The sequence below is a fragment of the Uranotaenia lowii genome, chromosome 1, assembly GCF_029784155.1.
Source record: "Uranotaenia lowii strain MFRU-FL chromosome 1, ASM2978415v1, whole genome shotgun sequence".
Lineage (NCBI taxonomy): Eukaryota > Metazoa > Arthropoda > Insecta > Diptera > Culicidae > Uranotaenia > Uranotaenia lowii.
Window position 1 is genome coordinate 118,849,964 of NC_073691.1, and position 15,340 is coordinate 118,865,303.

The window sequence follows — 15,340 nt, forward strand, 5'->3', positions numbered from 1 at the left end:
CAAGCATAAGTTCACGTTTTTTTGGACGTTACAATTGGCGTTGAGGACCAAAAGTATGGAAAAAGGGTGCGAAATAAGAATAGCACCACTAGTGTTTTTCAACAAAACCAAGATATTTCTAAAAATTTACTGTGTAAAAGTGAATAATAATGGTTCTACGAATTATTCAAATAGATAACTGTATTTTAGGAAGTTTTCTAGAACTCCAAATATTTTCAAAGGTTTCAAAATGGGGTTTTAAGAGATGCTCTTCTAGAACTAAGGAATTTGATATTTGAGCTGTAATTCTTTACCAAACTCCTTACTTTCTTTATTAAAAAGACGTGAAATGATGAATCAAACATTTTCGGTTTATTTTAAATCAGAAAGAAACAGGTTGGAATTCATAAACTTAAATTTTCATCAGTAATCATAACTTTTTCCAGTTTCAAGTCATAGATGGCAGCACTATCTTGCCGTTAAAACCAAATTAAGTCTCAATATTGATTTTTCAGGTTTATTTAGGCCCATATTCATCATTTCGAGGTAGTTTTCGAACATAGTTTTGTTGAAGTTCACGCTGCAGAAATCTTTTCCGGATTTGCAAAAAAAACACAAGCATAAGAATATACTACCGTCAAAATTGCTGCTCATCTCAACTTCCGATTCAATTTCAAATCATACCAATAATACTGCTTGTTATCTGGTTCATCAAGCTCCATCGCAAAGCACAAAGTTATTCTGATTATCGGTCCAAGAAATTCACTTTTATCGGTCCTTGATGAAATTCTTATTTTTTGATATTGTGATCTTGGAATTTCCAAGGCGGTCACACGGTAAAAAGCACTAATTTCTTGACCAAAATCATCCAGCACACCCGAATTAATCCCAGATATTGAAAAATGGGCATTAAGAAAGTGCTGCCATCTATGACTTGAAACTAGAAAAATAGTGTTTGACTATCTAAAAACATTAGAATTTTTGAATTTGAAGCCAGTTTTTTTTATTCAAATTCAACCCCAAATCTATGTTTCGTCAATTTGCATCAACGATAATGAAGGAATAAAGCAGTTTTATAAAGTATTATAGCTCAAGTATCGAATTCCTAAACGCTAGAGGAGCATCTCTTAAAACCCCAATTTGAAACCTTTGAAAATATTTGAAATTCTAGAAAACTTCTTAAAATATTGTTATCTATTCAAATAATTTGTAGGAGCATTATTATTCACTTTTACACGGTAAATTTTAAGAAATAATCTTGCTCTTGTTGAAAAACACTAGTGGTGCTATTCTTATTTCGCATCCTTTTTCCATAGTTTTGGTCCTCAACGCCAATTGCAAAGTCCAAAATAAGTAAACTTATGCTTGATTTATCCGTTAAACAATTCAAAACAATTTGTGGAAGAAAATTTTGGTGATTTTCAAACATTCATATTTTAACAAGCAAAACACATAGTGGTGCTATTCTTATTTCGCTCACTGTACAATAGTATTTTTTGCAGATCAAATATTCGGCGATGCAGTCGGTACTTTTCGACACCATTCAAAGCTTAGTTAAAAAATGTCATGTTAAAGGTCATTACTTAATCATTTTAATATTGATTATTTGATAAATGATAAAATTTCAATGCGTTTTAACATACTTTTTATGATTTCCGTTGAAAATGACAGAGTAATGGATCTTTGAAATATGGTTTTATTTTATTAACAAAAAATTCTATCCGAATCTAATACATGTGGATAGAAGATTAGAATAAGGTGAAAGATGTTGAAAATGAGCGGAAGGGTAATTTTAATTTGAAAAACTTTTCAACACATTTCATCGTTTTGTTTCTCACGGGTCTACTACCTTGCAGTGCTAGATACGGATAGAATGGGAGATATTAACAAAACAGTAGCGCCACAAAGTAATCCATAGAAGAGTTTAGAGGATTTGGGAAGCTTTTAGGAACAGGCATATAATTAAAAGGAATTTAGCTCCTAATGTTATTTTTTAATAATTATTGGGCAAAATTTTATCATGAGAAGGTACTTGCAAGATACGCCGACGGAAAACATTTGATTTTTTTTTATAAAAATTTACGAAAAAATGCAAAAAGCTCTCACATAGGAACAGACATTTCAGAAGTGCATTTTTCATAAATGAAATAAAACTCTTAAATAAATCTAAAAAAAATTTAAATCATTTTAAATCTTCTTCCAGTACAAAAAACAACTCAAACACTCCGTTGATTCCAGAAAAAGCCATCAAAATTGTTACTTTGGTTAACAGAAAACAGAATAAAATTCCAGTTTTTTCAACCAGGTTTTTTCCTTGCTAGAATGCTTTCCAAAACAGAACTTTCGTAAGTTTAGCTTACAAATATCTCCAAAATTTTTTTTTTGAATGAAAGTTTTTGTAAAAAAAATCACTTTTTGATTCAAAACTTTTAAAATACTTAGGTGTGTTTTCAATCGCAAGAAAAACATCAGTTTTTTAAACTCAATTTATCACTTAGTAGCTATCAATATTTTTTCAAAAATATTTAAAACACTAGAAGTAGACCTAAAAGTTGATTCTGCTTACTTTTTATGAGATCTCTGAAGTAAAAAGCCGTAGTAAAATGAGTTTTAAATTCATCGAAAATTTACACCTTTTTGTTTACCTTTTTTCCTAACTACAAAACGTCAATTATTTACCTGGCATCGTAGATTGTAGCTACCACCCAGCGTTGTCATATTGAAAACTGCTTAAGTCCGTAGATTTTACGAAAATCGAAAATGTATTGATTTCGGCAAAAGAAAACTTGATGACCTTTTTTTTTTGGTCGTCAGGTAGAATTTTCATTTATCCGCAGAATCCCTTGAATTTTTTCGATTATCCGTAGAAAATCCGTAGGAAATGCTGAAAATCTGTAAATTTCGAGCATCGATCCGTAGCTCCGTAGAAACGCTGAAAATTCGTAGAACTACGGAGAAATCCGTAGATCTACCACCACACAATAGTAGGCGTAGCGTGGTTCGTCCAACAAGAGGAAAACTTGCAGTACGAACGAACAAAAAGATGAAATGTGATCGCTCAGAAAAGCTCCAAATACAACCGAGACACATTTATCGATAGATGCGGTTTTCAACATCTTTCACCTTATTCTTATCTTCTATCCGTCTATAATCTTCCAATTCTTAAATATTCATTCTCAAAGAAAATAAAATTTCACCGATATAGCCGATTAAATAATTTTATAAAAATAAATTTACGGGTGATGTTTTTCAGGCAGTCCATTTCGTTCCAGCTTCTTCCGGATGGTGAAAAAACAGTCGGAAGAATATCTTACATTTTCGCACCAATACCTGAAACAAAAATACTTTATTGGGTAATCAATCTTTCCATCCTTGGAAGGATTTAAAAGTATTCTAAGGAATGTTAAAACTTACCGGAAGTGTAATCCGGGTTCTCCTTTTTGTGATACTTCAATATACTTGATAGTGCGAGGACCAGCTAGAAAGCGGATTTAGGTGTTTCTATTGAAACTTCATGCGGGGTCATATCTCATCGGTGTCCTGAAATTTAATTTTATTTGTTTATTGTGAGGTAACAATATTTATAAGGTACACTGGGGTAAGTGTGAACGCGGGGTAAGTGTGGACGATGGCTATTAAAACAATACTGTGCACTATTTTCTCAAACTTTTAATGCAGAATGTTCAATTTACTTGTAACCTATCCAATAACTGTGAAAAAAAAAACGATTCAGACAATAACGGGTGTTTACAGCTAATTTTTTGGAATTTTCTATTTTCAACTACGATGTCGAGTTGATGAGCATCTTTTTCAATTGCAAATTTCTCGTAAACAAGCTGGCTCTCGATGAAAAACTCTACATTGAAACAATCCTTACATTCCAAACAACCAGTTAGGAAAAGAAACGGCGGTTAAAAATGAAGAAAAAAGAGTTTATTTACAAAAAACTAAAATTTAGTCTCCAACCCCTGCCTGGGGTAAGTGTGGACGGCTTTAAAAAGACTTGATGTTTACACATTTTTTCAATTTTCTGTCATTCATGTTTCATAAATTGTATTATTTACCTATATTTAGCATTCGGATCATGAAAAGTTGGGTAAAGTACTTATTTGTTCTGTGTTTTTGATAAAATCTGATCTCGTGTGTTGCAACATAAATTACACACAATAATTATTAAAAGATGCCTTACTAATAGTATCATGAAATTTTTTTCAAAATTTTGGACGGTTTGAGCAATAAAATAACGTATTAAACCAAGAAAACAAAATTTTTTGAAAATTACTGAGAAATTAAAGAGAAAATCTATCTTCCACACTTACCCCATAAAGCTGGGTAAGTGGAGACACCAGCAGTTCATTACAATGTACGTGATAACTTTTCTCGCTTTGCTTTTATCGAGCTCATCTCTTCAGCGTTTGTAAACAACATGTTCTGCATCACATTGAATGTAATTTTATGAAAATTGCTCGACTGCTGATTAATGATTTTTTGAAGTTGAACTATACGAAAAACCGTCCACACTTACCCCGGTGTACCTTATTAAAATATTTACCTTTGATCACCGCCAACAGTTTCGATGTGTTCCGAAATTACAAGACCGATTTTATCTGGAACACGATCCAGTTACGCGGAATAATAGAGTTTTGAAAAACGCGTTCGGCTGCACGATCGATTATTTTCAAAACGGCTACGATAGGAAAACCAAATTATTCAAACATTTTGTGCTTAGTGCTCAAGAACTACAAAAATGGTTAAAATTTAAGAAAGAAAAATTTTTAAAAAATAACCATATTGGCAGTTTTTGGGCCAAAGCCATAAAATTGTTATTTTTTAACCGAAAAAGTTTGAATAAAAACGAGCGTGTATATTTCTAATATTTTTTTCTCTTCTTTCTCTTAACAGCGTACATGAAGTCGAAGTTGTCCTTTACGCTCTCGAGCCCTTCTAATCAAGCGATGGTATATAGTAGGCTGTGAAAAAATACTCCATCTTCAGTTGCTTCATCATTGCTAAAACCAAAGTTTTCATAAATTCAAAAGAGTGGTACACTGAAGTTATGAACCGTTTCCTATTGGATGGAAGGCAAAGAGGTTATATTACTTTACTAGAAAAAAAAAACTGAACAAACGCACGATATGATTCACTACTGTTAATTCATCAAGAAACAACCTTTACACGCTTTACTTATTTTATGCCAAATGCGATGACTAATCACACAGAAAAAACCATCCCACCCCATCAAATACTATCTTAATCTATAATATGTAATAAATAAATTGAACTTAAAATCAAGATAATGAATCATCGCGAAGACAACAAAAATGAAACATCCCACCTTTCGATGTGACGCGTTATAAGCAAATATAAGGGAGTAATATTTACACACACATCAAAAACTCGAAAATCAAGAAAGAAAACAAGCGTATATTAATTTTTTTCGATCTATATATATTTTTTCTACACTTCAGGAAAATGAAATACAAAATGGAAACAAAAGAAATACAAACCAAAATACTCTGCAAAAATTTTCTTGCTGGACAACAAACTATAACAAATCATGAATCTCAAAGCATTCATTCATCATACAATATCATATGCAAACACAAATTAAAAATGACCAATATTAGCTACGACTAGACAAGTGAGTCAAGATGACAGTAAGGAACAAAATCAATAGCAGAACAAATTCATACAATGATTAATGTAGTAGAGTCGGTACGTATATTTGGAAAAAAGCTTTTCGTGTTTATCAGGATAGCAATGCAGCCGCTAATAAAACCGATACAAGAAAAGCAAAACTTATCACATAGGTACAGTAGGCAAGGCGCGTACATATGTCGTCACAGCAACGGGTCAACAATAGAAATTGTATTTGTTGAATTATTTCCAAACCCATTCCCCTTTCATGAGACGATTGTTTGAGTTGCTATCACCCTACACCCTTCCGGGAAGTGGAGAAGAATCTACAAATATCATACAAATATTCAATAAATTACAATAGAAAATATTTCGGGAAGGGCACGTGTTAAACTTTAAAAACAAAGTAGTTAGTGATACATAATCTTATTAAATCAAGTGTCGAAACAAATTTACATCTACACTGAAATCGCATTACACGTGACAACATCGGGGACAGATTATTGAAACTTTAAATACATTGAGTTGAGCAATCTTGTACAATTTTTGCCTCTTGTTTAGTAGCATTATAGTAATAAGTAATCAACAAGTACAGACAAGACAGACGCCCATATATACACAATCACGAACACTCAAAAACGGATCACTCCAAGCGCAACTATGTATATCAACGTCAAATATCCAAAACCTTTTCCGAGCGGAAACACAAACAAACGTAAATTAGTTAAAACCCTCTTCGTAGATTGAGGCGGTTATTTCCTCCTACAGATGGCCAATAATGTAGTGTCATGATGTGTATTGGAAAGTAATGGTGTTGCATCTTTCGAAAAACAAATGGCCACAACCGGAGTAGACGGTAGTAGATAACTAAATCGATGAAGAATGCCAATAAATTGTATTGTAGATTAGAATAACATGCAAAAATGAATGAGAAAAGGAAGAACTCAAAGCTACTTTAGTATCTCGTAGTAGGAAAAAAAACAAGCATTAAAATCGGAGAAGCCGTTTGATTTCTTATCGAATTGTCGAACCAAAAATTTAGCGTTACATGAGATACATACATTGTTAAATACGTTTATTGGAGTTTATATTTTGCAAATAGGAATAAAAAATAACCGATAATAAGAAATAACCACTGCTTGTCGCCGGCGTTAGCCAGAAGATAGGGAAACACAGCTTCAATTTGTCCAGATTGAACGAACCGGTGTGTGTTGAAATACTTCCTTTTGGACAACTTGAAGGCACTGCTGCCCTATGTTTAGATTTCATTGAAAGTATTGAACCAATTGATGTTCAAAGTTTATTGTTGCTCCCGTTTCATTGAATACAATAGAGATAAAAAAAAAGGTACAGAGAAAATAGATGCAGTTCAGCAAATTGGTCACTGAAAATTGCTTTTTAAACTTTCCCAAAAAATCAACAGAATTATTTATCAACGTTAGTCTTCATTTCAGTGACCGGCGTGAACGTAAAAGTCCTCAAGCTGTTCAAATAAGTTAGATCTTTGTTCACCCATGCACAATTCAGTGTTCATATTTACCCCATATTTGTCAAGATACCATAGACCGCGGCGGGCCTGTGATATAGCTCAGTTGGCAAGTCAGTTGCTTCCTGAGACGACGTCCTCAGGTTCGAGCCCAAGGGTATACATCGATCACAGTTGTACCGGATAAGTTTTTCTTTCAATGACTGTCCGCCAACTGCATCGGTGATATAAGTCACGGATGACTTAAAGATGATAAAACGACTATAATCGAAACAAAAAAAAAGACCGCGGGATAATTATGAACATTGGGAGTGTTTAAATTTTATTTAAAGTAAGAAAAAAAAACATAAAATGTAAAATCATTTGTTCAAAACTTGTGTATAATTTAAGCCGTTAGTATTTAAAACTGAGTAGTATTGTTCATGATTACCCCACTTAACCTTACTCAGAATGGATGCAGATATCAGTTAACCCATGGCTATTCTACCAATAGACTGGAAATATTAATTTATTTATTTTTTTTTTCACTGATTCACTAGAGTTCTATAAATTTTATCATTTGTGTCGGAAAAAAAATTATGAGGATGGAGAAACAACGTTGAAGTTCCAATTGTGACCAGTTTGCTGAAAACAAAATCAAAACTTGACATAATTATATAAAATGATTTGCTGTTCGATCGCGCTTTTGAGGTTAACAGAAAGTAGACAGCATTTTTTATTCGTAGCTTTGCGAAAGAGATCCTCATTGATTAGCAATGCGTCACCCCATAAAACTACACAATATGTATCACTTAATTTCTTAGGAAGAACCGATGCCAAAAGACAAGCCGAAACTAGCAAAGCACGAGACATAGCCCAGATCGATCCAGCACATAGTGCCAGAGATATCAAGTGTAGTTGATTGCATTAAATAGATACTAGGTTGCAAATGAACACAAACAATAATAGCCGTTTCCAGTAATGTTTGATTTTAGCTACAATTTCATAGAGAATACTTAAACATATGAGTCAGTAAACTCCTAGGCCATTGAAAAAAATTAACAAAAAGGGGTATCGTCGTGCGGGGGGGTGACTATGGGTTAAAATGAAAAAAAAAATTGTTCTTGGTATATCTCTATGAATTTTGAAGATATCCATTTCACAACATTCAGTTAACATATGTTAACACATTACAAAGTTCTTTTTCTGTCAAATACATACATACTTAATAAGGAACAGTGATATTTCTAAGAATCTGTTGAATATACCATAGGTTTTTCCTATTTTTGAAACACTGTTCAAAATGTGTTAAACGGGGGGATTATGTGTCAAGCATCGGTTGTACGGATTTACCATGTTCAACAAACGGATTTTTGAATTATAAAGCAATTATATGTCTATTGGTGAACTCCCATTCCAAGCACTGCCTTTTCGAGCATTGTCAGTGCACGTTCATTCATTTAAAATGCACATTTAGTGTGTTAAAGCATAGATCACGCAAAATCTGGACGCATTAAAAAGGTTCTATCTCGGAGCTATGTAAACGAAATTAAAAATGTTTTGTACTCAAAATGCAGGGTTTTTATTGCACTTTAAAGGAAAAATAGTAAAAAAATTATTTCGATGTTTTTTTTATGAAATTTTGAACTTTTCGTCGAGTACCACTCATCTTAGTTTGAACACCCTATTCGCTGACCTCAGTGGCCATTTTGTTCCACAATCTCTTCATCTCTGTTGCATCCCGAGTCGGCCTACCATTCTTCTTGATCTTCTGCTTGACAATTGCCCAACATTTTTCGATAGGGCGAAATTGAGGGCAGTTGGGTGGGTTGATGTCCTTTTCGACAAAATCCACCCGTTGGCCCGATACCACTGTAGTACCTCTTTGCTGTAGTGGCAGCTTGCCAAATCTGGCGAAAACTTTACTGGTCCTTTGTGAGATCTAATTTACGAAAAAAAAACGTTTTTCAGGCACTCCTCCTTGTACATTTCGGAGTCCATGGTCTTGTTTTTCACAAAAACCGGGGTTTTTCTTCCGCAGCTGCAAATACCTTGCCAGATCAAACACTTTCTTGCCAACTTATCGGCAAAAACTAATTTCAACTTGGCGAGGACATCACCCCGACCAGTGGCTTTGTAAAATTTTTGACCAGGAAGCCGCCCAAAATCAGATTTCACGATTTCAGATTTCCAGACCACGTCGGGTTATTGACGTGGGTGTCCAAAATTAATTTTCGTATATTACGTATATATTACGTATATATTACGAAACGAATCGTGATGAAATTTTCAGCACTGATAGAAGAAACATTTCCGAACAAAGGACTGTCAAAACATTCCAGATCCGACAACTAGGAGCGCTATGGTATAATAAACAGTGCGTCCAGATTTTCGATGATCCATGTTTTAGTTATACGTATAAACATTATGTCCCAAACTTCCGAATGGTATAGAGTGCAAAAAAAGATTGCGTGATATTTTACTCACCTTCTTTTGGTGTCGTTCGGAGTATCAATGCACGAAGTGGTAAAGCATTTTTTGAGATACAGCCGTGGTTTCTATACCCAAACCTTCTCATGATCACGGTTATTTGGCAACCGTCGCTCAGATATTTTACAAAAAAAAAGTTTTCCACTTGAATTTAAAGCTAATTTTATCGTTTTGATAACATTCTTTATGATAGTATTCTACTGCAACAACGTGGACTAAGAGTCAATTTTCATTTGACCTTAACTTTTTCAAAAATCAATATCTTTCAACCGAATTCTGCACACTTATACACTCTTTTTTATGCAATTTAACTAACGGAAGTAGTTGGGAAAATAATTCAAAAACATCATTTTTTGACCCATTTTCACCTCGCGCAACGGTATTGGTAAGGGTTTATACTTAATTAATCAAAGTAAAAAAAGTTTCAAAATTCTTGAATGATTTATATTTTCTGACAAAATAGTTTTGTTTCAACTTTTTTGAAATTATGTATTTTATTTTGAATTATTTATAGTTAAGTGTTTATTAAAACGAAATCATTCGTTTCAATCATATCAAATTGAATGTTGAAAATTAATTGAAAAATCAAATATAAGTTTGAACCTCCAGTTAATCATAAATTATTAGTTCTTTTTTGATAATTTGTCCGTTGAACAAACTAAAAAATTCCTCAACAAATGAATTATTCACCATTTTATATAAATCTCCGTTAATTCATCAAAAACTGACATTCTTGATTATGCTGTTATACTTTCATATCTAGATTCTACATAGAAGAAATTAAAACTAGGTTTAGCTTACCATTAATGAATTGTATAGTTATTTTTCAAGTGAAGAACATAAATGTACCAATTTCGACATATCACGCATGTATCGTTTCCAATTCTAAAAGTTACATGGATTATATTGGTTAGATTAGCTAATAAACTTACAGAATGCAATAAATTAAGTATTAAATTGGGAATAACGAACAGTCGCTCGAACTTAAAACGCCAAAAATCAAATAGTTTTATTTTCGTTAACTATGTGTGTGCTGGCCGCATACGGTTTCATTGCTCTGATAAACATTCAAAAATATGTGGTATTATTGATAAAAAAAAACGAAAATGCATTCCTATACACAGACAAACAGCAACCACAAAAATATATTTTATAACAAGAAAGTGAAGCTTTACCATTGAAGCTCGCCGTCATTTGCGGGAAGAAAGCTATTGCTTGCAAGCAGGACGCCAACTGCAGTTGCAGGTCATGGCAAACTAATGCAGTTTGATGCAGATTATTAAACGACTGGAGACAATATCTTATTTATGATCGACCAATCGATAGAATTGTCGATGTACTTGCAAATGACGTGCTCATAAAGGCTATCAATCTGTCAAATCTATCAAACATTCTAAAGCTATTAAATTAGAATTAATATTTCAATAACGGACAGCTTTTTCAGAAAAATGATTCAGCAATATGGTTAAAATAATCAAATATGTTCCAAGTTATCGGAATAAGTTCTTGTCGCTGTTTTTTACTGTTGAACCCATTGATTGCTCACTGATTGATGTTTGTTACTTGATACCAGAAATAAACGTTAATTTTTCCTTGCCAAAACGCAATTCGATTCCTTTTTCTCTACATGACAATCTGTTATGCTGAACGAAAACCAAACAGTTGAACTTATCGTACGCTTTATCAAGTGAACACTCGTATTGAAATAACTCCACTTGCATTAGAGATGTTGTACTCTTACACAAGCGCTATATCTTTAAACAAGAGCAAAACACGTCCTTAAAAACCAAATGCTTATGTGTCTAGAATAACCACCCAAACAAAAAAAAACAAACTCAAGCGGAATATCCTTAACGTAAAACAACAAACTTATCAATTAATCCCATCAAACCAACGACAAAACTAGAAACATCTTGTAAAACAAAGCTTTACCTACAAATCATTGTCAACAAACCGTAAAACCAACCTACTTGGGAGAAGCAATCAAAAAAGAACCTATGTAAACAACTTCTATTGGGTAATCAAAACTAACAAATAAAGAAAAAACAAAAATGTGGTGAAACTCGGATTCTGAAGCCAATTATTCGAAATTAACTTCTGTTGCATTATCTATTTTCCATTCATTACACTCACAAGTTTTTTTAAGTTATATTTTTTTGTGGTAATTGTGACTGTAGTGTCGCGCAACTCGCTCTGCGTCCCTTCCAGATTGATCAACACATACCAATGGTAAATTTCTTGACGACTCTACCGGAACACATGTACCCGGCTTTTGTGTGTCCACATTCTGCTTCTCCACGTTAATCTTTTCTAGGTGTGCTGAGCTTCTTGACTATCTCTTGCCGGTAACTGTAGACTCAATGAAGGTATCGGTTCCTTCCTTGTTCCGATCAATGAACTCTTCATTTTCAAACTCAGTATGTAGTTCGTTGTTCTTTCTAATCTTCTCAACTAGCACATGATCGTCAACTTCAATAGCACTGTCCTTGGCTCTTCGTTCTAGATCGGCATATTCTTTTGGAGGGTAGTATTCATTCTGCGACCGAACTTCAGCTCATTGTGCGATTTTTTTTTAATTTACAAGAAGTTTTATTAAGGCATTTAACTCATAAAGTTTTTTTTTGTGCCAAGTATTCACAAGAGGGGCGCCATAATCGTCGCGGCTACTCAACTGTTAATTAATTTAACTAGAGGGAAGGAAGAAGGATTGTGTAGGGTCGCTCCCGAGAACAGATTTCCGTCTATGGTCGGTAGTGGCTTCCTGTAGCGTGGTTTCGTAAGCTACCGCAGGTATTGTGGTCCTGGCCAGCCTTCTTTCCGGTGTTATCGAACCGGTCGGACGAGAGGTTGCTCTAATGAGTAGACGAAAAGAGCATTAGATTTATAGTAAAGACAGAGAGGGACAGGGACAGGACTAAACGACCAAGTCAGACATTTTAAGATATTTGTATATAGGGTACAAATATTCAAGATCTAAGTTTGCCAAGATGTCTCGAATTGGAACATCAGGTAGTTTACTTCGAGCCCTAAGGGTATCCAGTAGCCAAGCCCTCGATCGATCCAGTAGTCAAGCCCTCGATCGATCAAACCGTTCACACGTCCACACAACATAGTTGTGCGATTTTGTCGCGAATAGAAATCAATATGTTAATAAATATTGTCCCTCTGGCAGAGGCCCGAGAAAATCTAGAGCAACTATTTTCCACGGATATGGCGGTAACTGGCTTCGTTGCATGGGCTCTGAGAGATCTGGTGCCGACCTCTACATCTGGACCTGGACCTCTGCAGCTTCAAACGTATTTTTCAAATGCCACGTCAATTTTCGGCCACCATACATAGGATCTCATAACTTGTTTCATCACAGATTCCTGGATGATCTCCATGTCCAGTAGTCATTACCTTGACTCTTAGTATATGCGGTATGAAAATTCTGCCACCACGGTACTCCGTCAATGTGACATAGCTCTTGGACAAGTGGTTTGATTCCAATGAGATTTTATCAATTGAATTATCTACCAAACATTGTCTGACATTCGAGATTTCAGGGGCGATTTGTGAAGCTTTACGGATGTCCTTCCAGGACAGCGCCCTAGACTGAACAGCAGTATTAGCAATCATGTGCACAAACATTTCCTTAGTACTATCAAAAGCTTTCGCATCAAGGACTGAAAGATGTGACAAGGCGTCCGCTGTGTTGTGTACCCCAGCAATATGTCGTACCTTGTAGTCGAAGGCTTTGCAGACGCAACACCCAACGTTCAATGCGTGCATAAGTTTTCGAACGCGAATAGAATAAAAATTCTAACGCTTTGCTGTCTCATAATATTTTGACCCTTTTGCCGAGTAAATAGAACTGGAGGCGTTCAATGCTCCAAACTATCGTCATTCTTTCGGTCTCTGTCAATGACTTTGAGACGAAACTAATGATGAGAGTTATTAAGTAAACACTAGCGACACCATGTCCTCCATAGAAAAGTTAGGCCATAACAAAGAAAACGTTCAGTAAACACATGTGAAACATAACTAGTTCAAATTTTTACAATTATAGATTAAGCTGATGATTAAGCTTATTACAAATATAGTAATGAAACCAATATACCTCACTCTTCAAAAAACAAGGCGACACATCACACGTATAAGCTTCGACGATCTGAACTACTTCTGGCGGATTTCTGACTTGTAGGTGGTGCTGTTGTCGCTAGGGGTGGTGTTGATGGTACTATCAGTGACATCAGTAGGAACTTTCGTCAGTAGGTGGTGCTGACATGCGTGTCCTCGATGAGATGTATGGAGAAGGCTGACAGTGAGGTATATTTGTTTTACTATATTTGCTTATTACTAAGTTCATTGCTCAGAATTCTTTAAGGTCATTATTTTCATCTGGAAAATCTATTTTGAATTGTTTTATTTTGAATTGTATTTTGAATGTATTGTCTTCTTTTAATTTTCACAAGTTCGTGTAGGTCAACATATGGGAATTCTACCATGTCGCATAATCAGCCATATGTACTGATAAAACTTTGAATGTCGCGCAGTACTCATACCTTTCTAATGGTTGATCAAACTTATTGAACTCGAAAATCTTAAAGCAGATATAACTGTAAGAACAGTTTGAAACTTCACCACTACTATCAGAAACGACAGTAAACAATCACTTAAAAGGACAAATGTCAAGTTGATCCATAAATACCCAGTAAATGCACCCCCAAAAAAATCAATAAAATAAGAACTGATCAATTCATCCAAAAGTATAGCGCAGCTCATGCTAAGGTAAATTACTTTTGATGACCTAACATGATGGTTTTGGTCACTGTTATGTCCAGAGCACACTCTCTCACCTTTGAATCTTCAAAATCAAAACTTTATTCACAATGAACAACAGCACAAAAAGGGAAAATTGCAATGTACAAAGGACGCAAAAAAAAAACAAAAAAATTAACACTAAAACCCTGGAAAGCAAAAGCGAGCTAACAAAAAATTAGCATGATCAACTTAATGCCATCTTTGATTTGGCATTTTTGGAAGAGTAGCACCCATGCAAGCAAATAAACCAGACGCTGGATGCAGAACACTGATCACACAAACACTTGCGAAGCGATTGCTGCTCCTATTCACGCACACTCACTGAGGAAAACACAAACAAACACAAATACACTACAAACTAAAAGTTAAGCATAATGAATCAAAAAACATTGTGTAAGTGTAACGCTAAACGTATTTTTGATTATTATTTATATGAAAGTGGAAATATAAGTTATTTACAAATTGTGAAATGAAACGGTGTTTTAGCAATTTCATCCGAAAAAATAACCAAAGTCAACCCAAATTGGCTTCCAATTCTCAAATTATATCAAATAATCATTGTTGGTCGGCTCCTCCCACACAAACAAGAGCCGGGAGAAAACAACACTGTTTTCAGTTCGGCTTCCGAGTGTAATTCTCTTTCGCTGATCGTTATTCGAAACATATCTACTGACACTATTAAAGGTGTTGCGCACGTCCAATATTACTACCGTACAGAAACGATCTCCTCTTCTCTGGCTTTTTCAGACGTTTCGATGACAGTTCGTTTGACGTCGACAGTGCATTGCCCTATTCGAAAGCTGAATTGGGGCTGTTAACTAATTACGTAAGCACATATGGGGGGTGGGGGGGTTTCACATTGGCTTACGATCTCTTACTAGGGGGGTAGGGGGGGTTTCCATAAATCTTACGTAAGAAATGTTACATTAAAAATTCATCACATCCACAGCCAAGCGAATCCATATT

General features: G+C 34.6%; 1 protein-coding gene across 2 annotated transcripts in view; it reads left to right on the forward strand.

Annotated features, from left to right (window-relative positions):
* The window catches only part of LOC129739376 (uncharacterized), a 249,532-nt gene extending 234,683 nt beyond the window's left edge, over window positions 1-14,849 (forward strand). The window contains exons 9-10 of one of the 2 annotated variants that reach the window (XR_008735842.1): window positions 4,882-8,909; window positions 9,235-14,849. Coding sequence is in view for 1 of the 2 variants with exons in the window: in XM_055730795.1 (XP_055586770.1) it covers window positions 4,882-4,890 (9 nt within the window). In the remaining variant the exon portion in view is untranslated. Of the gene's footprint in view, window positions 1-4,881 lie in introns of both variants that reach the window. The other variant, XM_055730795.1, reaches the window with a different exon arrangement.
* Window positions 14,850-15,340: the final 491 nt, after the last annotated feature.